Genomic DNA, 27,664 nt, shown 5'->3' on the forward strand with positions numbered 1-27,664 from the left:
GCTTTTTGTTTACATTTTTACACTGCTAGGCGGTGGCTTCAACCTAGCCGTGTTGCTGGTGATGTCACCGGCACTTATGTTTTACAGCTAGGGCAGTGCTAAAGTCGTTCCATTAGTGCCGGTGACGTCACCCGGAACACTGCTAGGTAGTCACTGGATCTGCAGAAAAAGCCCTTGCCCTGTGCGATTCAGTGCAGGACAAGGGAGAGCATCAGAGCATGAAATGCTAATCTCTGAGGGGCTGGCTAGGTGAAGGAGGAGATATGTCCAGGTCCAGCTCTGAACCCAGACAACCCCTTTAATTGCGGGGATACCCTTCCCATGCTGGCAAGCGTCTGTACAGAGGGCACAACTCCGTCACCCCATGTTATCATTAGGCACTACAACGGTAGTAATACTGACCAAGGATCGTTCCTGAGCAGGCCTGAGAAATCTCTTAAAGGGGCCACAGCAGTGGCAATAATCTGGTGGACTTGGCTAAGAACAAAAAAAATGGACAGATCACAAATCATTGGTGTTCACAGAGGTGTCGATGGTTTGGTTCCATCATTCAAATTATTGGCACGTCTATGAAGACCTCTGAACTTAAATGCCCCACCCCAAAAAAGGGACTGTTCTGTTTGGACAACCCCTCAGGTACCAGCCAAAGGGGGGCTCAAATCAACGCAGTGGACATTTCCTTCTTTTCTAAATAACTTGATGGATGTAACTATTGCTTTTAATGAACTATAGACTGGAATGTACTTGGCGCCGACAACCAGGTCATTAGTCCATCAACCAGATGACCAGGTTACATCAGTTCTGAGAAGCTAGAAGGAAGCAGAACTTCCACATGACAAGACAACCTGATGGAAATGATGTGGTACAACAACAAACAACTCTTACTCACACATCTCTCCCAGACATAGCCTAGAAAAACAAAATAGAACAAAAATAAACAAAATCCAAAAACTCAAGTCTCTGTTCAAAAAGATGTGAAACGTCTTCAGTCTTCGCCATCATGAGTCCATTTGTGCTTCTCGTAAGCCCATTTCAGTACAAACCTTTTCTCACATTTCCGGCACTTGTACTTTTTTCTGTAGTAGATTTCGTCACAGCTGGCCAACTCGCAGTCTTTGTCGCTTGACCTAGAAAAACAGGGAAAAAAAAAGATAAAATAAACACCCAAAACTCAAGTCTTGTTTCCGAAATACAAAAGGTTTTTAGCAGTCATCATGAGCTCACTTGTGTTTGTCGTAACGCGCTTTATGGACGAACGTCTTCCCACATTTCTGGCACTTGTACTGCTTTTTCTTGGTGTGGATCTTCTCGTGCTTGATCATTTCGCATCTTTTGTCGAACCGTTTATCGCATTTGCTGCACTCAAACGTTTTTCCTTCTGTGTGTCTCCTTTCGTGAACCAGCAAACTGCTTTTGTGGCCAAACTTCGCCCCGCACTCTTCACACTCAAAGGGCTTTTCCCCGGTGTGCGCCCTCTGGTGTATGACGAACTGAGACTTGTAGTCGTACTGGATCCCACAGATGGTGCAGGCGTAGCGCTTGACAGCGTGGTTCTCGGCCCGGTGTTTGATGAGTTCTGCTTTAGAGCTGAACTGCTCCTCACAGTCCTCGCACGTCTCCACGTGTGTTATTTTGTGCGTCTCCAGAGCCTCTGTATCCAGGAAAGCCTCTTCACACTTCTCACACTTGTATGGTCTCTCAGGGCTCTTGCTGGGTTCTTCATCTATTTCTTTCTCAGATTCGCTGCCACATTCGCTGTCTGGTTCCCAGTCTGAGGAGGTTTCTTCTTTTGGGAAATCCTCTATATCATCATCATCATCATCATCGTCGTCGTTGTCGTCGTTGTCTTCATCATCCTCAGTCATGGGATCTGTCAGGTACAAAAACGAGGCACAGTCTTACACTCTTGTCACATACAAAGCTTTATTCCCAATTCTGCCAGTTTTCTGTCAGCTCTCAATCATAGGATGACACAGGTCCTAGCTGTTAGGCCCCTTTCACACGGGTGAGTATTCCGCGCGGATGCGATGTGCGAGTTGAACGCATTGCACCCGCACTGAATCCGGACCCATTCATTTCTATGGGGCTGTGCACACGAGCGGTGATTTTCACGCATCACTTGTTCGTTGCGTGAAAATCGCAGCATGCTCTATTTTGTGCGTTTATCACGCAACGTAGGCCCCATAGAAGTGAATGGGGTTGCGTGAAAATCGCAAGCAAGTGCGGATGCGGTGCGATTTTCACGCACGGTTGCTAGGAGACGATCGGGATGGAGACCCAATCATTATTATTTTCCCTTATAACATGGTTATAATGGAAAATAATAGCATTCTGAATACGGAATGCATAGTACAATAGCGCTGGAGGGGTTAAAAAATGTTTTAAAAATAATTTAACTCACCTTAATCCACTTGCTCGCGCAGCCGGCATCTCTTCTGTCTTCTTCTTTGCTGTGTGCAGGAAAAGGACCTGTGGTGACGTCACTCCAGTCATAACATGATCCATCACATGATCTTTTACCATGGTGATGGATCATAAGATGACCGGAGTGATGTCACCACAGGTCCTGTTGCTACACACAGCTAAGATGAAGACAGAAGAGATGCCGGCTGAGCGATCAAGTGGATTAAGGTGAGTTAAATTAAATTTTTATTTTATTTTTTTTAACCCCTCCAGCGCTATTGTACTATGCATTCTGTATTCAGAATGCTATTATTTTCCCTTATAACCATGTTATAAGGGAAAATAATACAATCTACAGAATACCTAACCCAAACTTCTTCACAGAAGTTCGGGTTTGGGTACCAAACATGCCGATTTTTCTCATGCGAGTGCAAAACGCATTACAATGTTTTGCACTCACGTGGAAAAATCGTGCATGTTCCCGCAACGCCTGTGTGAAAGAGGCCTTAGTCCTCAGAAGAATACTCTGCTCATCACAGACACGTGCAGGAACACTTGCTCCGCACTGGAGGCAGCAGGACCTGACATCATCAGCTTGATCATGTGACATCACTATGCTGGGAGTGTCAGGTCCTGCTGCATCCAGTGCGGAGCAGGTGTCCCCGCCAAGTGCCTGGGGTGAGCAGAGTATGATTTTTTTTTATTTATTTTTTATTCGTTGGCACTACAGGGAAAGAGGGAGACATTATATAAATGGGGGCCATTTATAATACTGGAGGCACTATTGGGGCCATTAAATGTTCTGGGGGCCACTAGGGGAAAATAATATACAGTACAGACCAAACGTTTGGACACACCTTCTCATTCAAAAGAGTTTTCTTTATTTTCATGACTATGAAAATTGTAGATTCGCACTGAAGGCATCAAAACTATGAATTAACACATGTGGAATTATATACATAACAAAAAAGTGTGAAACAACTGAAAATATGTCATATTCTAGGTTCTTCAAAGTAGCCACCTTTTGCCTTGATTACTGCTTTGCACACTCTTGGCATTCTCTTGATGAGCTTCAAGAGGTAGTCACCTGAAATGGTCTTCCAACAGTCTTGAAGGAGTTCCCAGAGATGCTTAGCACTTGTTGGCCCTTTTGCCTTCACTCTGCGGTCCAGCTCACCCCAAACCATCTCGATTGAGTTCAGGTCCGGTGACTGTGGAGACCAGGTCATCTGGCGCAGCACCCCATCACTCTCCTTCATGGTCAAATAGCCCTTACACAGCCTGGAGGTGTGTTTGGGGTCATTGTCCTGTTGAAAAATAAATGATGGTCCAACTAAACGCAAACCGGATGGAATAGCATGCCGCTGCAAGATGCTGTGGTAGCCATGCTGGTTCAGTATGCCTTCAATTTTGAATAAATCCCCAACAGTGTCACCAGCAAAGCACCCCCACACCATCACACCTCCTCCTCCATGCTTCACGGTGGGAACCAGGCATGTAGTCTCCATCCGTTCACCTTTTCTGCGTCGCACAAAGACACGGTGGTTGGAACCAAAGATCTCAAATTTGGACTCATCAGACCAAAGCACAGATTTCCACTGGTCTAATGTCCATTCCTTGTGTTCTTTAGCCCAAACAAGTCTCTTCTGCGTGTTGCCTGTCCTTAGCAGTGGTTTCCTAGCAGATATTCTACCATGAAGGCCTGATTCACACAGTCTCCTCATAACAGTTGTTCTAGAGATGTGTCTGCTGCTAGAACTCTGTGTGGCATTGACCTGGTCTCTAATCTGAGCTGCTGTTAACCTGCGATTTCTGAGGCTGGTGACTCGGATGAACTTATCCTCCGCAGCAGAGGTGACTCTTGGTCTTCCTTTCCTGGCGCGGTCCGCATGTGAGCCAGTTTCTTTATAGCGCTTGATGGTTTTTGTGACTGCACTTGGGGACACTTTCAAAGTTTTCCCAATTTTTCGGACTGACTGACCTTCATTTCTTAAAGTAATGATGGCCACTCGTTTTTCTTTACTTAGCTGCTTTTTTCTTGCCATAATACAAATTCTAACAGTCTATTCAGTAGGACTATCAGCTGTGTATCCACCTGCCTTCTCCACAACACAACTGATGGTCCCAACCCCATTTATAAGGCAAGAAATCCCACTTATTAAACCTGACAGGGCACACCTGTGAAGTGAGGACCATTTCAGGTGACTACCTCTTGAAGCTCATCAAGAGAATGCCAAGAGTGTGCAAAGCAGTAATCAAAGCAAAAGGTGGCTACTTTGAAGAACCTAGAATATGACATATTTTCAGCTGTTTCACACTTTTTTGTTATGTATATAATTCCACATGTGTTAATTCATAGTTTTGATGCCTTCAGTGCGAATCTACAATTTTCATAGTCATGAAAATAAAGAAAACTCTTTGAATGAGAAGGTGTGTCCAAACTTTTGGTCTGTACTGTATACTGGAGGCACTGCAGGTGTTGAGGTTTTTAAAACATAAAAAAAAAGCCAACAAAACTGGTCGGTTTTTAATGGCTGTTAAAAACTGATGCAAGAAAGACGAAAACTGGACGTTAAAAACAGATAAGATGCTGCTTTTTCCACTGTCCTGTGGAGGGCAATGCATTATGAGGAACTTGCGTGGTGCACCATGGAACAAATCATCCCATAAAGCCATGACCTCACAGTAATCTACAGGGCTAAGCGAAGATGCCCAGGTGCAGCAGAGCCGACAGTGCCATCACAGGTACATGGAGCAGTTCTTACCAGAATCCCAGTATTTTGGGACTTCCCACGTGCGATTTATTGGGATATTATCTGTAACAAAGTCTGCGTAGTCTTCCTTGTGCTGGTCTATATAGCTCCATTCATCTACTGTGAAGTAGACGGCCACGTCGCCACACTTCACGGGAAACTGAAAAACATGCGATTTCTATTAGCTGACGGCAGAGCAGACGGTTTCCTCCACCATCTCCTCAGTAACAGAAATGCTCAATAGCCGTTTAGATTCCTCTCTTACTGAACTTATGAATTCCGGTATCAAAAGTTGGCAAATGTCACTAGCAGGAGACAACATGGCTGCTCACCTCTCCGGTCAGCTGGTGCACGCCTTGATGGATAGAGTTCTTGTTCACAATGACCCATTCCTGGAAAACCATGGGAAAAAACATCACATATGAACAAAGACCACTACAAAATTGGAATAAAGGGGGTTAGTGTCACTAAACTGTGTCAAAATGCCTCACAGGCCATCCATGGACTCAGATCGGCCAGTCTCCAACACTGAGTGATTGCAATGCGCTATAGAGCACCAGAAGCTCTTCTGAATGTTTAAAGGTCTTGCATCACCGATATCCAGTCGAAGATCTACAACCAGCTCCAAAGTGGTCTGGGCAATCTACACAACATTCAGGGCCAATGGAATTGGCTGGGGCTCAACGCTCCAAACCCCTAATGACAATGGTTCTTGGGCTGGAGGACTCACATCCGTCCAACAGCCGGTTAAGTCTATGGACGGACTAAGGGAAGGAGGGGTGAAGTTACAGCTCATGGATTCCTTTGCAATGGAGGAAGCAGAACTGATGGAAGAACTTTTAAGGGAATGTTCACATAGGGTGTATACACTGTGTAGATTCTGCCGCAGAAGTGCGGGTGGAAAATTCACAATAGCAGCAAAGTAGATGAGATTTTACCAAAATATCTGCCAAAACTGTGCACATTTTTTTATAGTGCATTTTCTCACAAGGGATGTTCAGCACCTCTCCATAGGATATTGGGACACCTTTAAATCACTAGAACAGACCCTAAGCCCCCCGTTCTGCCTCAGTGCATAAAAAGAAGGCTCACCTCTCCAGCTATCAGGGAGATGATCTCCAAGGCTTGGTTTAAGATCCTTTTCGACCTTAGGTTCTTATTTTTATTCATTGTGAAGATGTGGGCCACATTCTGCAACATTGAGAACTATGGGGAGAACATACAACAGAATATAAGACACCGGGCATTGGTCAGCAAGCAGACAACTACTGTAGTTTCAAAAATGTTGTCTTTCAAAATCTTAGTATTAGGTTTCATAGTGCAAAAAGGATAGTGACAGTAGGCACTGATTAAAGCTCCAAAGTGAGTTGTAACTATGAACCCTGCTGCTTCCGTTCAATGGTGCCTGCAGGAAAGGTCTCTTGGACCATGCAACCCTAGTTTGGCTTCCACCAGCAAGGTCCATAGGGACAACCCACTCCTTACCAAATGTGCAACTGAAACAAACATACCAGTTCACTCTCTGAATGAGTGTCTTCAAAATACCTCCCAAGACCATCACTTCCTATATACTCTGTTGTCGGCGAGCATCGCTCCGGGTCCTCATACTTGTCACTATATGTTGCTCTGTAGAAATGGTCGTGCATAACTTTCCAGGATTCGTCATTCACATTGTTCTCATACACTGGCCACTGGTCAGCTTTGTGTTCCTTTTCAGATGACCATTCAGGGAGCATCGGGCTGGTCTCAGTGATAGTACTCCGCTGTTCATGCAGTGTCACGTCTGGTAAATCCATGGGACGGAGGCAATTTCCAACATCTGTTGGTTGAGTTCTCGGGTCACTGTGCCAAACTTCTGGCTTATAATCTGCTGCTGACATGTCAGACTTTACCCCACAATCATTGGTGACCATATTATTGTCCTGATTAATTTTCATGACAGGGATTACTAATTGGTTAACTCCCCATGGAGCGATATTCAATACCATAGACGCACCGTTTGCCGCCACACTTCTAGGCATGTAAAGGTTTGGGCATACAGGAGTAACCAAAGCCTTCTTTCTCTTAGGTGGTTTATCCCTCTCAGGAAATATTGTTGGAATAGCGCCCTCCAAAAGAACTTTTTGTGACCCAACTAAAGTGTAGCATTCTGGGGCAAAATGGGCAGAGCAAATCCGGAGAATACCCGTTGTTCCTTGCAGGATCCCCAGTGCAAACAAATCAAGGTCACCAAAGTCCTGCTTAGTCTGCAGAAGCCATTTCTTAATAGTGGTCAGGTCCTTGGGAAACATGTGTAGAGTCACTCCAGGGGTGCTCTTCTTCCTCCCACTGAAATGCGGACAGCCCTTCACAACACATTTCGGCATCTCTTCAGCCTGAAAAGTGACAACGACAAAGTTATTTCACACATCCCTTCACTCGTAGACACTTCTCAACATACTGAAGAACATAAGCCAAGAGCTAACTACCTCACTACATGGGAGCTGAGAAGATTACTTAGCCATCAGTGGTCGCACAGGTATTATACAAGATTACAATTGTCATAAACAGAAATAAATCATATTATACATTCCTATAAATTAGTCCCATAGAAAACCTACATCTAGAAGCAGATACCAGACTGATAAAAATTTCCGGAAGATGACCCAGTCCCATCTCACATTCTTCACCATCTTTCATTACAATCTACTTCCCGTAATAGTAATTGCAGGACTCATGGATATTCCAGAAGAGGTCCGGCAATGACCGACAATTTCTGTAGACGTTTGGTTGTAAGTTCACATGGGGTAATATACAGTCTAGAGATAATAACCTGGAGGATACACTACGATACATTATAATGTGCTATAATCAGTTACCAGTGAATCGTACAGTCAAGACTAAAACATGGAAACACAACAAGAAACCAAACTAGTGCACATGGACAGTGGATATGATCTAGTAACTGGGACCAGAAGTGCCTCATAAAACAATTACACGTATGAAACTGTTTACTGGTGTCCTTCAAGGAAGGGAGCCATTCCTTCCAGAGGCCAGCCGAGTTTAGTCAAGAGACCTCTTCCATTCCAGATGAAGTGTAGAAGGTACAATCTTGATGTTTCCTGGAGAAGAACTTTATGAGGAATGCTCTACAGTAAAGATCTGTATTGGTTTGGGCATACATGATTTAGAAAAACACTTAAAATGTTTGACCATAGTCTTCTCTTGCTGTCATGTTCCTGGGTCAGCCACCATCAGTTACCGACCAGCCTTCATCATGGTTGTAGTGCCCTAAAAGCTCCTTTGCCCGTTTAATAGTACTAGGCTCAGATCTTAGTTCAATGTGATGCAACCTGCATAAGGACTACAGATCTTGGCCATGTGTACAGGTTGGTTACTGGTCTAGAAGGACTCTCCACAACATCCAAGATATTCCCATCTGTCATACTAACCTCACAGGGCCTGTGGTCTGGGCCTCTGTGGTGGATCCTGTCAGTAAAATTGGCAGGGCTGCCATCTACTTGCATGTTAAGTTGGTTGTGTAAGATAGTAACAATACCGCTAACAAGGTCCCGATGTAGCTTCTCGGTTACCCACTTCCTTACCACCGTATGACTATATATGGCGGAAGTAAAGTCTTTAAATATGGCGCCTACTCAGGAGCTTAGTGGGCTCCATACCTAATGGGTGCCTGCTATTTCATAGGTCAGAGTCCCAAAGCTAAATGTCTGATCGATGTTAACACCGATCACAGATATTTAACCCTTCAGATGCTGTGGTCAATTGTGATCACGGCATCTGAGAGCACTGTGCACTCGAGAGCCATTTGCTATCTGTGGTAGCCTTGGTCCCTCTGAAGGATTTGAGGCTATCCCAGCAATAGTTCCTACAGGGCTCCATAGAAACACAGAAAATCTCATATAGCCGTCGATGGTAATTCACTGCACTCTATAGGAGAAGTGATGTTCAAGGGGGACTTTAAAAAAGTGGAGAAAAAAAGTGTCTAAAAACATAAAAATTCTAATCATTCCCTTTTTTAAAAATAAAGATCATTTGCAACGCTGCGTCCCAAAACCGTACAAACTATTACAATATAAACATATTTATCCAGAAAGTGAATGTCTTAATGGAAAGAAAATGGCTGATTCAGGATATTTCCCCCCCCCCCCCCAAAAAAATGGCATAAAAGTGACCAAAAAGTCATACACAGTCCAAAATGGCATCAATAAAACTCACAGAACTATTTTTTTCCCCAAAGTCTTTATTAGAACACAAGAAAGATTATTAACATGTGGGATCGCTGTAATCGCACTGATGGAGTAAAGATATTTTTGCCGTAAAGGGAATGCCCTAAAACAAAACCCATAAAACTATGGCAGAATTGCATTATTATTTTTTTTACAGTTCCACCCCATCTGGATTTTTTCCAGCTTCCCACTACATGCAATATTAAATGGTGCCATTACAAAGAACAACTTATCCTGCAAAACTATCCCTCGTAGTGAACGGAAAAATAAAAAGTTATGGCTCTGAGAAAGCAGGGAGTGAAAAAAAACAACAACTCTGAAAATCACTCAGCAATGAAATGGTTAAACATCTATGGAGACCTGTTGGAGCACTTTTTAATGGAGAGGCATTGAGTTGCCCAACCTTCAAGCAGATCTGTACAATCTTTGGACTGGAACGTTGACCAGAATCTTTAGTTTTTTTCCCTTCCTTTTCTGGTTAAAGTGTAACTGCCATTTCACTACCAAAAATGAAATTCCAAACATACGTGATGCTGAAGGGAAGATATTCATGAAGCTGCATTTTTCAGCTAATTTCACCTTTCTGATGTCTGTATTCAGCCCTTAGCAGCCATATTTCTCTGTGCCTCTATTTCAGCTTCTTCCTAAAATGGCATCTGCTGCTCTTCCTGTGGTGATGTTTGCCCTTTCTTGAGGCTGTCCTGTATTTCCCTTACTTCCCATGAGCCCTTGCTCTCCTCCCATGCACTAGCACACAAGCAGGACCAATCAGAATGCAGACAACCTCATCCACTACCTAAGAGCAGTGCGTATCCTCTCACATACAGCTAACCAGAGACAAGCCCTGCATTACATGAAATCAGTAAGCATTTGTTTTAATAGTCTGCTTTTGTAACCTGTGCTGCTTTCCCACTGATGCTTTTACTTTACTGACCCTATCTACAGCATGCTCTCCTATTTTTGCAGCCGGGTGCCCCCTATACTTTAGTAACATAGCCAAATACTCACCTAGTTCCTCCTGGCAAGCTCCAACAAAGCTCTCCCCTCCAGCAGCGAGATGTGTATAATGCATTCACACTTAGGGTATGTTATTAATATGCCATACCTCTTAAAAATAAGATATAGGGGTAGGCATCACAGACTCCTTGCAGGCATGCAGGCTAGGAGGAGCCAGAGTCCTACAACAGTGTGGACGCGCATCCAGGGCTGAGCTCCTCCTCCCAGAGCTGATCCGTCTCCTGTTTGGAAGATGGAGGAGACGGACTGCACATGGCAACGCAGGAGAGGGCTGCACAATGGTAAAGTGGCGCACATTTGTGGGAGTTTTCATCATGTAAAACAGAAAATGATTACATTTTCAAACACATGCACATATACTGTAGGGTACACTATACCATTACAGTATAAGAAATAAAACGGCAGTTACACTTTAAAATGCTCCCATCCAAAGGCTTCATAAATTGGTAAAAATGCTTGGGAGAACATCAGATCTGGGGAATCTGCTACTTTCAACAAGTACATACCAGAAGTGAAAAGTGCAGAGAAAAGACAATATTTGTCATTTCTGCTTGACCTAAAGAGTCGATTTCTTCAGACATTGGTCCTGTTTGGAGAAGCCAAACCATCATTCAGTCAACAGATCTTAGTGTTACCACATCTGTGTGGGCAACCTTACGATAAAATAGAGCATTGCTGTCCACCTGCGGAGAGCAGAATAAAACAAGCACATTTTTATTTATTGATTGGTTTGATAAGAAGAAATCAAATTGAGAGACTTCAGCCTGGAACATCCAGGAGAACAAGAGGAACATCCAGGAGAGCAAGAGGGTGGCTCCTCAACCGTCCAAGAGAAACCTTTGATTCACGATACAAATTCGACAGAAGTTCCGACTCATTTTAGATGCTACAGGAAGACCCAGCTTATTGTAAAGGACAATGGTGCTCTGAAATAAATATAGGAAGATGAATAAATACAATGATGGAAATTATCACCATTAAGATGCCAGAAGACAGGACACTCCGAAGAGCACTACATACAGCAGCCAGGAGTCCAGACTGATCAGATACATGATAGGTCTGTTTTCTGCTGGTCTACAATGGCCATTGTATGGTCAGGATTATTGGAGGAACCTCTTATAAGGTAAGCTTTGAATCCCTGAGAAGTGCTTCTCCACCATGTCCGAGTTCTGTTCAGATCTCCATGAATTCTGTGATAGCTTTCATCTATCTTTATGCTTGTCATCCTCTCTTCCTGTCAACTCTTCGGAGAATAGCCGTTTGCCCATTGAGCTGCGTCTTCTCACAATACATCCAGGTAAATGTATGAGCAATAATCCAGATTCTGTCTAGAACAAAAGGTTCCTGACCCAGATATAAATAATTCCTATTATCCAGACTGAAATGAGTCCGACTCATAGTTTTTAAAGTGGACTCATCATCGAACCATGTCTAATAAAATGTGTACTTTGCCCAGCACACCTTGCTGCTACAAAGACCAAAGACAAAGGTCCCTAAATGAATTCTAGCATGTCCCTCACCTTCAGCTGGTATATGGGAGCTATACATGAACACAGGGAACCAGTGAGCAAAAAATGTTATTGTGAAGGACAGTGAAGGAGCAGGAGAGGCAAAAGTATGTGTCTTCCCAGCTTTCCTCTGCCTAAAGATAGACTGCTGGGAGGACAGCTTCTATGTGGCGTGATCTACCACTAAAGACTGTAGACCCCCCCACTCCAAAACCAGGATCTACAGCTACATGCTGTAGGTGGAAGGGGTTAAAGTACTTACCAGTCCATGATTTGTCTTGATCCAGAACTGACAAACATTTACTTTAGAATCCATCAAAGTGAAGCACATTCATGGATTACTGTACTCTCCTCCAACATTTTAGTCCCCAGTTAACTGAAATGGATCCGTATTTATCTGTACACATTTTATACAATCCACATAACTTCTATCCCATAATTTACATTATTGATAAAAGATATTTTTTAAAAAATAAAAAAAAATACAAAAAGTTGAAAAAAAATAAAACAAGAAACAATAAACTAAATTTGGGACCTGAAGATCGCCTACCATTGTCCTGGAACGCAGAGTCACAGTAATTAGTAGGGAACCCCTACTGACAGATGGATCATATGGAACATTACAGACACTACAGCGTACGTTCATTGAGGCATCCCAGGACTGTCTCACATATGTATGGGCACAGATGATCAAGTGAGGTGCAGATGATTGGGTGAGGTGGGTTTTTGAGATGGTTCTTGGTGGTGTATGAACACATGAAGCATGGGTCGGGTGAATCAGACGTGTACATGACTTTCCACACCAAAAACATCCAATGCTTGCAGATGAATCTGTCATACTAACCTCAAGAAGACATCTGGAGTTTATTTTGTCTTCCAAGCCAGGGAACATTAGATGGCTCACTTCTTCCATGGGGGAGTCAATTACAATGCGATGAATAGCCTCCTCATGTTCGTTTATAGGGTGATCGTCAACATTTTCAGTTTTTATAGCTGTCAGCAATCTCGGATTCTCCTGTGGTTCAGGCGGGAACTCATATTCACGTTCAGCACACGGGTATTGGACCTGCTCTTCTTTAAGTCCAGCAAGTAGAGACTGAGGAGCATCTGGCATGGAGTGCTCAAAGAGGCGAGGACGCTCACGAAGAAGCTGCTGGAGTCCTTTGTCCGATACAGATCTGTCATATCGGGGACGATCTCTTGCATCAAAACAAGACCGGTCAGTCTGGGTTTCTGCACCCTGAAAAAAATACTCTCTTTCAGTCCAGGCTTCTCCTCCAGACGATTTCTGCCAGAGCAAGTGATGCAGCGAGCTGGAAAGTTGACCTGAATCCTTGGTTTTTCTTTGCTTCCGTGCCCGCTTTCGGCCATGATAGAACCCAGGCGGAGGGAAAATGGTTGGGAGGGCTTCGGGTCGAAGAACTTTGTTGAATGTATTCACTATATAACAGTCTACTGTAAAATGTGCTGAACAAAGGCGGTGAGCGCTGTTTTTTTTCCCATCGTAGATACGTTGTGCCAATCCATCTAAGTCTTCAAACATCTGACCAGTTTGGAGGAGCCAAGCCTTTATTCGATCCAACGATCGGGGGAAAGAATGCATTATAACTCCTGGAAACTTATCCTTTTTGCCACACTTGTGCGGACAGCCTAACACAATACAATTAGGCATCTTGTCCTCCTGCGAAGATTGAGACAAAAGAAACACATTTTCCTTTTTAATGAAACAACCAATTTCACGTGATGAGTAAAAGTAAGACACTACAAAATGTGGGTGATGTTGGCATCTCACACAATATGGATCCCAATTCAGGCACATTTACCTCATCATTCCTAATTTTAGGAGTGTTAGGCATCAGACGTTGTCTCATTACCCTACCTAACACATGAGTAGACCCATGCCACTTCTTCTGAAATGCATCCACTAATATGTTCTACACCTGATGAAAGCTGCCCCGTGTCCCGTTTACATAGATTCTCTGTACTACTGTTTGTAATGAGGACACATCTTACACAGCAGTCGGCCACTTTGTGAGGCTGAAGACTATTTGTGACTCCCCAATAAATCTCTAGTAAAGCAGATATACTTACCAAGCTCATCCTATTTGTGGTCGAAGCCTTTCACTGTCACCTAGTTCCAGTGCGATCCATAGGCTTGATTATATTCCTAAACGGCCACAGCTCAAGAAGTTAAGAATCCATCATTACAACGAGGTTGACATGAAGAGGCGACTTTTGGCCTGACAACGACCCCACTGAATTTTAATATCCTGAATAACCAGGAACAGAAATACTGCAGTATTCAGGCCTTCTGATCAATACCCGAAAGAGTTACCACCATTTTAGACTCTGTCTCATATAAGCCTCTCCACACTCAGTTATATGACTTTAGGTTAAAAAACCGCATAGAACAGGCTTTGGGAACAAACACGTAAAACGATTTTCAAGGAACAAGTGTAAATAAATTAAACGGTCCCCGTGCCTTTATACAACTTTGATAAATTAATAGCACAAGCAACTATAGGAAACTTTGTAATATATCTTATCAGATATCTAGAGATATCAGCTGTTCCCCTCCTTCTTTTCTAAACTAAGGGTTCATGCACATGGCAGTTGCCCGGCCGTGGCATACAGCGGGTCCGCAATACACGGGCACCTTCAGTGTGCACCCCGCATCATGGATTTGGACCCATTCACTTGATGCGGTGCGGAAAGGAAGCACGGATCGGAGAGTGCTTCCCTGGTGTTTCTGTCCTTGCCTCCGCACCGCAAAATAATAGAACATGTTCTATTTTTTTACGGTACGGAGAGATCAGGGACAGGTTCAAGTTGAATATGTCTCAATCCGTCCCGGCCGCTGCACAGCTGTTACCCGTGCATTGGGGACCCCAAATTGCGGTCCCCAATGCACGAAACAGCCGCACAACTGCCGTGTGCATGAGGCCTAACTTTGTCTTTGAAATTTATAAGAAATCTGCAAACAGAGAAGAAAAAGCAGCATACAGAGACCAGACAGCGCAGGCATGATCCAGCGGCTAATAGCAAGTCTATATCACCTCAAGTGCTTTACGTACATCGATACTGCTCAGTACTTCTCTGTAATATCGTCTCTCATTCTGACTGACTAAAAGCGTTATGGAGCAGAATCTGCTGTCTCCATGTGTAGTCTGTGGGGAGACATGATACCAGCTTGTCTCCATCCACCAGCTCAGTGATGAAACATAAAAGGAAGAAAAGGCTTTATTTTTTGCCACTGTAGATATGATCTGCCAATCTGTCTATACGGGGGAGTCAGAAGAAATAAATCAGCCAAACAAGCATTTCTTGAGCAGCTGGGTATGGCGGCTTTACACTCGAGGTAGACAACCCAGAGGAATGCTTATTTATGGCAAATTAAGGGCTCATGCACACAAAAGTATTTTTTCAGTGTCAGTTTCAGTTGTTGTTTTTTTTGCGGCCCGTACAAAAAAGGGAATTGACTCAGTGTGCATTCCGTATGTCCGTTCCTATTATTGTCTGCATTATGGACAAGGATAGGACTGTTGTGCTAGGTGCCGGCTGTTCCGTTCCGCAAAATGCTGAATGCACACGGCCATTATCCACGTTCTGCGGCTCCACAATTTGCAGATCACAAAACATCCCACGGTCGTGTGCATGAGCCCTGATGCTAATGTCCCAGAGGACACAACAGACGTCCACAGATTTCAGGACAGACACTTTTGATGGGCTGCGAGCATATGCGGGCTTCATCTGGTGCTGTAGACTGGGTCCCACCACTGACTGGGTGAAACAACCCTGGAGATAAAATAAGACCTTAGTTGATAAAAAGCTTAAAAGTCATTAGTAGATGAGCACTGTTTGTCTCCAAACCTTCTTGGTCATCACCATCAATTCCACCGCAGCAGATGGGGGCAACGTGCCGAATAAGAAAGGTCTGTATCTTCAGCACAGCCATTGCCAGATTAACAAGTTTGAGACATACTCCTGTCCATAGAGAAGCTGAAGGGTCAAAATCCGAGGCTTTCATTTGTCGTTATCTCGACATTTCCTCCCTACGTGAAAGGTAAAAAGACTGCAGCAGATGCTTCTTGTAACACAGATGGTCATGACCAACGGGGTAGAACCTGGACACTGACTGAACACACCTGATCCATATGAAAAGGCAGAAGAAACTTCTCAAAGGGTTTATTTCTGGAAATGCTCCTTGCTATGTTCCTCCAAATCTGGTGCCCCCATCTAGTAAACAGAAATCTGCTGTAGTACAGGCTTCAGTGTGCCCCACAAGGAGAGCAAATACAGGGGCTCCGCCAGTCCACGCGGGGACCACGAGAGCTCCTGCTGTAAACTCCTAGTCATAGAGCCCACAACGTCAGACTGAGGACATCTACAAGGCAGGGCCGGCTGCAAGTCACAGGCTAAAATTATGGTATATCTGCTCCACTACGCCCCCACCTGCATGTAGAGCACCCTTACAGAAACAATATGGCTGCTTTCTTCCAAAAACAGCACCACATCTATCCACAGGTTGTGTGCGGTATTGCACCCATATTCACTTCATTGGATCTGAACTACAAGACCAGGCACAACCCATAGACCGTTGTGGCACTGTTTCTGGAAGAAAGCAGTCATTTTTTTTTTCTAATTCCAGACAACCCCTTTAAGCTGACAGGTCCGCTTTAACTTCTAGCATTAGTGTTAATGTACATTACAACTAGATATTTGCATGACACCGCGGCGGCTGCCCCGCGCAGGACACCGCGGCGGCTGCCCCGCGCAGGACACCGCGGCCGCTGCCCCGCGCAGGACACCGCAGCCGCTGCCCCGCGCAGGACACTGTGACGGCACACCAATGATGAGGTTTGGTTAACATTTCTAGCTCCAGGGGCTTAGTTGTGTGCCCGCCCACTTGCATATGTAGGGAGAGGTAAGTAATGAAGGACTGACTCGGTTACTGGCCTTGGACTCATGGAGATAACACAATTCCCCGTTTAGAGGGATCTCTAACTCCAGGGATTGTGGGGGATCTAACGTTCAGGAGTGAGCGCAGCTTAGGGGTTTTAAACTATTTTCGAAGGGGTTATCATATACCTAAAATATGCTCCCCGCAATGCCCGTGCCTCTCATATGGATTATACTTACATGCCCCCTGACACCCGCGTCGCTCTGGATCCCTGCGCGGCCACATCTGCCTCTTGAGGCTGGTCACAGTCGCAGCCTGCTATTGGCTGCTCCCCCTGTTGCTGGATTTTTGATCCGAGCGACAGCCATGCACAGATCCAGAGCGATGTGGGTGGTGCAGAGCAGGTAAGTGTACTCTATACAAGGGGCCCGAGCATTGAAGTGGGGGGGATATTTTAGATATTGGATTAAGTATTCTGAGACTAAAATCTGGGATGGAACTTATGATGTCAGATGTCAGTGGTCGCCATATTCTCCAATATCAATGTTAAGCGGCACAGAAGTCGTGCTGTAGCCTCCCCCATAGGATTAACACCAGGTCACATGATGGCGCTGCGCTAAGAGGACGGCCACCATCACTCCAGTGCGACTAAGGCTACTTTCACACTTGCGTTAGGTGCGAATCCATCTGGTATCTGCACAGACGGATCTGCACCTATAAATGAAAACGATGGTATCCGTTCAGTGCGGATCCGTCTGCATAACAGCTTTTTCAGATCTGAGTTTTCACGATCGTGAAAACTCAGATCCAACAGTATATTCTAACACAGAGGCGTTCCCATGGTGATGGGGACGCTTCATGTTAGAATATACTAAGAACTGTGTACATAACTGCCCCGTGCTGCCTGGCACCACCCGATCTCTTACAGGGGGCTGTGATCTGCACAATTAACCCCTCAGGTGCCACACCTGAGGGGTTAATTGTGCGGATCTCAGCCCCCTGATCGGGTGCTGCCAGGCAGCAGGGGCCAGACCCCCCTCCCTCCCCAGTATTAAAAGCATTGGTGGCCAGTGCACCCCCCCCTCCCTCCCCAGTATTAAAAGCATTGGTGGCCAGTGCGGCTTGTCGGGTATACCCCCCCCCCCCATCATTGGTGGCAGCGGAGCGGCATTTCCGATCGGAGTCCCAGTTTAATCGCTGGGGCTCCAATCAGTTACCATGGCAGCCAGGACGCTACTGCAGTCCTGGCTGCCATGGTTACTTAGCTTATACTTACATGCACTGTCTGTGGCCAGCCGGCGCTGCTCCTACTGGTAAGTGACAGGTCTGTGCGGCGCATCGCCTGGCAGCACCCGATCAGGGGTTAATTGTGCGGCACCTGAGGGGTTAATTTTGTGGATCACAGCCCCCTGTAAGAGATCAGGTGGTGCCAGGCAGCAGTCATGTACACAGTTCTTAGTATATTCTAACTTGAAGCGTCCCCATCACCATGGGAACGCCTCTGTGTTAGAATATACTGTCGGATCTGAGTTTTCACAATCTAACTCAAATCCGATGGTATATTCTAACATAGAGGCGTTCCCATGGCGATGGGGATGTTTCAAGTTAAAATATACCATCGGATTGGAGAAAACTCTGATCCGATGGTATATTAAATAGGGACTCCTGACTTTACATTGAAAGTCAATGGGGGACGGATCCGTTTGGCTTTGCACGGCCAGGCGGACACCAAAACTAGGGATCGACCGATTATCGGTTTTACCGAGATTATCGGTTTTACCGATATTATCGGCCGATATTGAGGATTTTGACTGTTATCGGTATCGGCATTTATTTTGCCGATATACCGATAACGTACTGGGAACACAGATCGCTGCAGCCAATGGGAGGACAGGGGACAAGAGAAGGGGAGGGGCTGTGGCCACTGCACCACCAATGAAGAGAACTCTCTCATTCATTCAAATTGAACAGGAGGCGGGAGCTGCAGCTACAGCTCCCGACCTCTATGAGCTGTAGCTGCGATCCTCGGTTAACCCCTCAGGTGCCACGGATCGCAGCTACCGCTCATAGAGGTCGGGAGCCGGCTATGTCATTCTGCAGCTCCCGCCTCCTGTATATGAATAAATGAGAGATTTAACTTCATTGGTGGCGCAAAAAAAAAAGTTAAAAAATAAAAATAAAAACACCAAAATATTAAGTATAAATGAAAAAAAGGATCTGTACTCTCCGCTGCCACCAATGATGGGGGGGGGGGGGGGGAGAGGGGAGGCCGCACTGGTCATAATACTTGGAATCCGCATTGGCCACCAATAAATATAGAGGGAGGGGGAGGCCGCACTGGTCATATTTAATACTGGGGAGGGAGGGAGGGGGAGGCCGCACCTCCGAGAGGAGGTGGAAGGCAACTTTATTTAAGGCGAGGGGGAGCACAGCCAAAGTTTCCCAAAGAGCCAGTTTCTGGCGGTGAGGTCCGCGGTGGGCCGCACTCCACCTGCCCATCTTCAACAAGCTGCCTTGAACCGTTTCCAGGCTGGAGACGAGGCTTCCTACGAGGTCCTCATGGCAGCTGCAGAACGTCGTGGGCAGGCTGAGCGCAAGCACCAGCTACAAATGCTCCAGCTCCAACTCCAGCAGCCCTCCCCAGCCAGATGCGAGTCTCCAGAGATCCGGAGTCCAAAACTATGGGCGGAGGACTTCCCACTGGTGGACAGAGATGGGGACTTGGACACTTTCTTGTTGGCGTTTGAGACGGCCTGCCATCAGTACCAGCTGCCGGGGGGCCAGTGGGTCAGATTCCTAACACCACGTCTCAGGGAAAAAGCCCTTGAAATATTCGGGTACCTGGCCAGCGAGACCATCCTGAGCTATGAGGACACATCAAGCAGGCTCTGGTCCGGCAGTGTAACTTAACCCCTGAGTCGTACCGGAAAAAGCTCAGAAGTTTGCAGCGGGGTCCTACCCATAGCTGGGACGATCACATGTGGGCCCTGCCGAGAGCAGTCGACCAATGGACCAGAGGATTGGAGCTCACCACCGTCCAACAGCTGAAGGAGCTCATTGCCACAGAACAGTTCTTGTGAAATTGCCCGGAGGACCTACAGCAGTACCTCCAAGACCGGAAGCCAAAGGGGGCCTCCGCAACAGCAGCCCTGGTGGACGAGTGCACTAATAACAGGACTTCAGAGGAGCGGAAACCTATTGGCTGGAGAGGGGGTAAGACACACTCTGCCCCTGCCCCGGCTTCACTTTCCACGTCGGTGGGTGAACACCGACTTTGTCACCTCTGTAAACAGCCAGGACACTTCAAGGCCATGTGTCCACAGCGCCTGAGGGACCCGTCCCAGTCATCGACCTGGAAACCATCCACTGTGTTGTGTGTGGGAGGTCCCTTGACAATTTTCAACCGGTAACCGTGGGCCAGGCCGTGGCCATGGGATTTAGAGACACTAGTGCTGAGATGACTCTGGTACGACCTAAACTGGTGGCACCCCACGATTTATTGCCCGGGAGATCCCTCACTGTCTCTGGGATTGGAGGAGTAGAACCAGCGCTGCCCATAGCCAAGGTCTATTTGGACTGGGGCACTGGTCGAGGAGTAAGGGAGGTGGGGGTATCCGCAAATATCCCTACCAGTGTTTTGCTGGGGACGGACCCCAGAATGTGATTTAATGTCCACCCCTGTTGATACTGTGAATGTACCTAACATGCCTGTTGATGGGGATGTGGGGGATGTAATGGTGCCTCTCCTCTTAGTGGGGAGGGGGTCATTCACACCAACTGTGCTGAGGCCCCAGGGTGTGGCCAGCAAGCCTGCTGGAACCTGTTGTCCTCAGGTGTGGTGCTTGAGGGGACAAGCAGGGGGCAGACAGCTGTGGGGGAGGAGGATGCAAATGAGGTCAGGGCTGTCCCAGGAGAGGTAGGGCTGCTAGGTAGAGCCTCAGTGCAGGGTTCCTCCACAACTGGGATGTCAGAGGGCCAGGTTAGTCCGTCTGGACTGGCGACTTGGTCAGAAGCCAAGGGGAAGCAGGCACTACCAGCGGCCATAGCTGCTGTCAAGCGCAGTGGGATTGTTGGGGCCCTAGGGGCCCCTTAGGGGTCTGATGGCTTTCCCCTTTCCAAACAAGTGGCTGCCGAGTCAGATGGAGGCCTGGAGACAGGTCCCGGGGACGTGACAGAGGACGTGGCATTCTTGTCTATTCTGGCCACGTCCGGTCAGGGGTTTCAGGTGGCGTTAGTGGCTGACGCCAGCCTGAACGCTCTCAAGGAGCAGCCGGCACAGCCTCCCTCGGACTCAGGCCTCGAGTGGGTGGTCTGGGACCAGGGACGGCTGTACCGGGTGACTGTCCAGCAGGGCTCATCGGAGGAGTAGCCTAGGGACCGGCAAGTTGTAGAACTGACAGGGGACGTGGCAGTCTCGACTATTCTGACCACGTCCCACCAGGGGTTTAAGGTGGCGTTAGGGGCTAGCGCCAGCTTGAAAGCTCTCATGGAGCAAGTGGCATGGCCTCCCTTGGACTCAGACCTCCAGAGGGCGGTCTGGGACCAAGGACGGTTGTGCCGGGAAATGGTCCAGCAGGGCTCACCGGAGGCAGCAATTTGTGGTACCCTATCCGTTCATGCGGGTTGCGCATGAAATTCCGATGGCCAGATACCCAGGGGCCGCTAAGACAGAGGCCTGGATGGGAGACGTACCCACCCCTGGGGTGTCGGTCATCGAGTGTGTCATGTGCTTCCAGGAAAAGGAGCAGGCCTTGTCGCGGTTGGTGCACAATAGTATGGGGCAGGCCCAGACCGACCAGAAGCGGAGCTACGACCAGGCTTGTGAGAGGACCCACCAGGTGGGTCAGCAAGCGTGGATGCTGGTTCCCGTACCTCAGGACAAGCTTCAGGCGGCCTGGGAAGGCCAGTACCTCGCGCCCCGGGCCGACGGGAAAGCTTTGGAGCCGGAGCCCGGGAGAGTGGATGCCAGCACATCCTGGCTCACCCTCCGGGACAAGAACCAGGTGTTGTCCTTCCTGGGCACCGCCGGGTACTATAGGGGGTTTGCGCCCCACTATAGTAGCCTGGTGAGGCCCCCGACGGACCGCACCAGGAAGAAGCTGCCCTCTGCAGTCGACTGGACAAACGAGTACGAGACGGCCTTCCAGGCGCTGAAGGAAGCCCTTTCCAGCTTCCCGGTACCCCAGGCAGCCGACTTCACGTGGCCGTTTATAGTACCGAATGACGCAAGTAATTGTGGCTTCGGTGTCATGCTCAGTCAGGGTGACTCCATTGGCCAGGAACGAATGGGAAGTGGGAACGCTCCAGCCGTACCACTTTGCCATTCACCACCAGAGAGTGTGGAATGTGTTGCCCTCGCGTCCTCTAAAAGGGGGAGGTGTGAGGAATATGGATTATTATTTTATGTCAGCCATGTTTCCACAGCAGCCATCTTATGTCAGAGAGCAGAGACAGTGCTCCAGACTAAAAAAAATACCTAGTAGCCATTGGCTCCTGAACTGAAAAAATTAGAAGCCAAATAAAATTTTTAGTCTTCAAATCAAAACCGAATCAAAATTTTGGTATCGTGACAACGCAACGCCGATCAGATTGGCGTAGGGTTGTTTCAATAATTTTGATTCTCTTTCATCACCATAAAAAAGTATTGCGATACTCAATACCGCGCAAAATAAAAAATAAAAGCCGTGTGCATTTCGCATTTTATGAAACGTTCGGCCCATAATAGAACAGTCCTATCCTATTTTTTGGGGTGACAAGGTGACTAAAAAATGGCGAATGCTCACCGCATAGGAGATATTTTTTAATAATTTTATAGTTTGGACTTTTCGGAAACAGCGCTATGTAATATGTTTATTTATTTATTGTTTATATATTTTATATGTAAAATTGGGAAATGGGGGATTTAAACTTAATATTTTAGGGTACTTTCACATTAGCGTTTTTCTTTTCCGGCATAGAGTTCCGTTCTAGGGGCTCTATACCAGAAAATAACTGATCAGGCATAGCCCCATGCATTCTGAATGGAGAGCGATCCGTTCAGGATGCATCAGGACGTCTTCAGTTCAGTCATTTTGACTGATCAGGCAAAAGATAAAACCGCAGCATTTCGTTCTTGCAATGCATTTGTGAGACGGATCTGCATCCGGATGTGTCTCACAAATGCTTTCAGTCACAGCCAGATCGGCGGAACTGCTTGCCGGATCACACTTCCTTAGGGCTCTTTCACACCTGCGTTCTTGTCTTCCGGCATAGAGTTCCGTCGTCGGGGCTAATAGTAAGTAAAAACAACAAACACTTAAAGGGACTCTGTCACCACTTTCTAACCCCCCCTTTTAAAACTATTGTTCTCTCCATGCCGCCCTTGTGATTACAAAGGTGTTGTTATAACATAAATTCGCCGTCTCGTTTTGATAAAAATACCTTTTATGTAACCTGTCAATCTCTTTGGATAAGGTGCCCAGGGCGTTTCTGAGGGTCTGAAGCTGCCGCCCGCCGCCGCCGCCGTTGGTGCACTTTGCTCAATGAGGCTGATTCTAAATGTCCGCACTGGCGCATCAGGCACAGGCCTGTGCGCACGCGCGCGATCTTTGAAAAGGAGGAGGGGGCACTGACTGAGCGAGAGCCGGAGGCGGATTTCTTTACATTCAGGCGGCGCTGAAAGGATCAGGGGAGGAGCTGGGCACCAACGGCGGCGGCGGCGGGCGGCAGCTTCAGACCCTCAGAAACGCCCTGGGCACCTTATCCAAAGAGATTGACAGGTTACATAAAAGGTATTTTTATCAAAACGAGACGGCGAATTTATGTTATAACAACACCTTTGTAATCACAAGGGCGGCATGGAGAGAACAATAGTTTTAAAAGGGGGGGTTAGAAAGTGGTGACAGAGTCCCTTTAAGGCCTCTTTCACACTTACGTTGTCCAGATCCGGCGTGTACTCCACTTGCCGGAATTACACGCCGGATCCGGAAAAACGCAAGTGAACTGAAAGCATTTGAAGACGGATCCGTCTTCAAAATGCTTTCAGTGTTACTATGGCAGCCAGGACGCTATTAAAGTGGCGAGCAGGGGAGCAGTATACTTACCATCCGTGCGGCTCCCGGGGCGCTCCAGAGTGACGTCATTCTGGAGCGCCCCGGGAGCCGCACGGATGGTAAGTATACTGCTCCCCCGCTCGCCACTTTAATAGCGTCCTGGCTGCCATAGTAACACTGAAAGCATTTTGAAGACGGATCCGTCTTCAAATGCTTTCAGTTCACTTGCGTTTTTCCGGATCCGGCGTGTAATTCCGGCAAGTGGAGTACACGCCGGATCCGGACAACGCAAGTGTGAAAGAGGCCTTAAGTGTTTGTTGTTTTTACTTACTATTAGCCCCCTTAGGGGCTGGAACCCTTGTCCTATTCACCCTTAGGCCTCTTTCACACGGGCTAGATTTCCCGCACGGATGCGATGCGTGAGTTGAACGCATTGCACCCGCACTGAATCCGGACCCATTCACTTCTATGGGGCTGTTCACATGAGCGGTGATTTTCACACATCACTTGTGCGTTGCGTAAAAATCGCAGCATGCTCTATATTGTGCGTTTTTCACGCAATGCAGGCCCCATAGAAGTTAATGGGGCTGCGTGAAAATCGCAAGCAAGCGCGGATACGGTGCGATTTTCACGCATGGTTGCTAGGATAAAAGTCTATTCACTGTGTTATTTTCCCTTATAACATGGTTCTAAGGGAAAATAATAGCATTCTGAATACAGCATCCATAGTAGAAGGACAATATAATAAACATTATATACACCTCAGTATAATAAACATTGGTGGCGCGGTGTGGCCCCCCAACACCCCAGTATAATAAACATTGGTGGCGCAGTGGGCAGTGCCAATGAGGGTTAAAAAAAAAATAATATTAACTCACCTCCTACAATTGATCGCGTAGCAGCCGGTCTCCTGTTCTTTCCTCAGGACCTGTGGTGACATCACTGTGCTCATCACATAATACATCACATGATCCATCACTATGGTAATGGACCATGTGATGGAGCTCAGTGACGTCACCACAGGTCCTGAGGAAAGAACAGGAGTTAATATTGGCACTGCCCACTGCGCCACCAATGTTTATTATGTTGGGGGGGGGGGCACTGCACCACCAATGTTTATTATACTGGGGGGCGCACTGTGCCACCAATGTTTATTATACTGGGGTGTTGTGTTGGGGGGGGGGGGGGTTTGGGGCGCACTGCGCCACCAATGTTTATTATACTGGGAGGAGGGCGCACTGCGCCACCAATGAAGAAAACTGACCTGTTAATACAAATACAGGAGGCGGGTGCTGGAATCAAATAGCCGTCACCTGACCTCTATGACAGGGAGCTGCAATCAGCGGCAGTACACCCCTCAGGTGCAGCTCCCTGTCACAGAGTTCGGGTGCCGGCTATTTGATTCCAGCACCCGCCTCCTGTATTTGTATTAACAGGTCAGTTATCCTCATTGGTGGCGCAGTGGCCACAGCCCCTCCCCCCCCCCCTCCTCCCGTCTCTCTTCCTCTTGGCGGCAGCAGCACAGGGGGAGGGAGAGACCCCTTCTCCACTGCGCTGCTGAGAAGAACATCGGCGGCGGGCAGAGAACCATCATCTCCTGTGCCCACCGCTGTATTCAATGGCAGAGCTGCGGCGGCGGGTCTAGTCACAAATGGCGACAAGACTAAAAAGTTGTGTCGCCATTTGTAAATTCGAAGTCGCATTGGCGACCATTTTTGACGCCATCTGGAGCCCTGAGAGATAGTGAACTCCACAGGAGGGCCCTGCTTCAAAGCCCAGTCAAAAGGCACAGAACTTCTTGCAGGCCACCTTTGTTTACAATTTCCAGCTAGGAACCCAGCTAATGGAACAGGAAACACCTCTCTGTAGGGGGTCTAGGCCATTCCCCCAGTTCAATGAACGTTATCAGACATCACGGAACCGGCGATTCATAATTCCTTATGAATCGCCCATCCATCACAGGCATATACCAGATACATATTTGGGTCCCTGTGGCCACGATGAACAGGTCCGTGGTCATAGTTGGGTGGTGGGATGCCTGGGAGGTGAGATACACTTATCTCCCCACAGAAACCAAATAACGGTACCATGCTTGGACTCTACTGGTAGCCGGAACCCAGGGGGATCCATTGGTCCCAGAACCACCTCCTTGAGACATTCTGGTCTGGAGCCATGAGCCCTAATTGGTTTTGTGGCTCATGTGCTGCCAGCCCAGCAGAGGGGGGTGGACCCTCCCAGAGGCTGGGAGGGGAGGGGCCAGCTACAGGTTAAAAGGCTTGTGCCAGCAAGCGGGCGTGTCTTTCTCTGAAGGGAGGTCACATTGTGCCATGTGTTTAGAGGGACCTGCAACCTGCTGACATCACTGCCCTCCATGTGACTGCAGCTAAGAACTCATCACCATCCAAACTACTCCTATACCTGGTAACTGACTTTTGCTCTGCTTAACCCTGTTGTACCTATATCCCCTGTATCTGTAACCTCAGACCACTGTATATATACTTGTGTGTATAGTGTATTGTCTAGTGAGCCCTTAGGGCGATTAAATATATAATTTAGTGGCAGATACCCGGGCTGAGACAGCGCTGTTTTCACTGCGGCAGTAGAAAGGCTCTCTCAGCTTGTTGCCTCTCTGTGCCCGCGTGGACAGGAGTCTGTGTAACCTGTACCAAGACTGACCTTACCCGCTCCTCTGGAGGGCGTAACATCACTCCTTGGTAACCCGTGACCATACCGTGTCTCGCTGGCTCTACTTAGTTGACGTCCGACGTCAGTCAGGGTACGGTATTTATCATAGAGATGGACAGCGGAGTACAGAGATTACAGGTGATATATAATATACAGGAGGAGACGTACAGTGATGTCACTCATGGTATATAATATACAGGAGGAGACGTACAGTGATGTCACTCATGGTATATAATATACAGGAGGAGACGTACAGTGATGTCACTCATGGTATATAATATACAGGAGGAGACGTACAGTGATGTCACTCATGGTATATAATATACAGGAGGAGACGTACAGTGATGTCACTCATGGTATATAATATACAGGAGGAGACGTACAGTGATGTCAATCATGGTATATAATATACAGGAGGAGATGTACAGTGATGTCACTCCTGGTATATAATATACAGGAGGAGACGTACAGTGATGTCACTCCTGGTATATAATATACAGGAGGAGACGTACAGTGATGTCACTCATGGTATATAATATACAGGAGATGTACAGTGATGTCACTCATGGTATATAATATACAGGAGGAGATGTACAGTGATGTCACTCATGGTATATAATATACAGGAGATGTACAGTGATGTCACTCATGGTATATAATATACAGGAGATGTACAGTGATGTCACTCATGGTATATAATATACAGGAGGAGACGTACAGTGATGTCACTCATGGTATATAATATACAGGAGGAGACGTACAGTGATGTCACTCATGGTATATAATATACAGGAGGCGCTGTACAGTGACGTCACTCCTGGTATATCATAACTTGTGTATTACATGGAGCAGTAAACTTACAACCTACCTCCCTCAGCAGCGCACAACGGAAACAAACGTTAGCCAACCAGCTGGTGTCTCATTGGCTAACCGGCCGTGACGTAACAAAACTAGTACCTATTTTCCTTCGAGGATTGTGGGAGTTGTGGTCCTGCGCCTCAATCAGCGCCCCCGGGCAGAAGTGACGTAACGAATGTCAGCCAATCAAAATGCTGCAGCGTCTGAACGGGATAAACTACATTTCCCAGCAGGGCTAGCGTCGACGGGTGGAGCTCAATGACGTCATCTCTGTGCGGCGTCC

General features: G+C 47.1%; 1 protein-coding gene across 1 annotated transcript; it reads right to left on the reverse strand.

Moving 5' to 3' along the window:
* Positions 1–103: 103 nt before the first annotated feature.
* Positions 104–27,415, reverse strand: LOC122923957. Its single transcript, XM_044274851.1, has 8 exons — positions 27,392–27,415; positions 12,752–13,588; positions 6,668–7,531; positions 6,249–6,362; positions 5,489–5,548; positions 5,169–5,316; positions 1,225–1,870; positions 104–1,127 (listed from the first exon to the last, which is right to left on the reverse strand). Exons 2-8 carry the CDS (start codon positions 13,577–13,579, stop codon positions 986–988), a joined length of 2,802 nt encoding a protein of 933 aa, XP_044130786.1. The 5' UTR covers positions 13,580–13,588; positions 27,392–27,415; the 3' UTR covers positions 104–985.
* Between the last annotated feature and the right edge of the window lie 249 nt (positions 27,416–27,664).

Source organism: Bufo gargarizans, unplaced genomic scaffold, assembly GCF_014858855.1.
Source record: "Bufo gargarizans isolate SCDJY-AF-19 unplaced genomic scaffold, ASM1485885v1 original_scaffold_2097_pilon, whole genome shotgun sequence".
Lineage (NCBI taxonomy): Eukaryota > Metazoa > Chordata > Amphibia > Anura > Bufonidae > Bufo > Bufo gargarizans.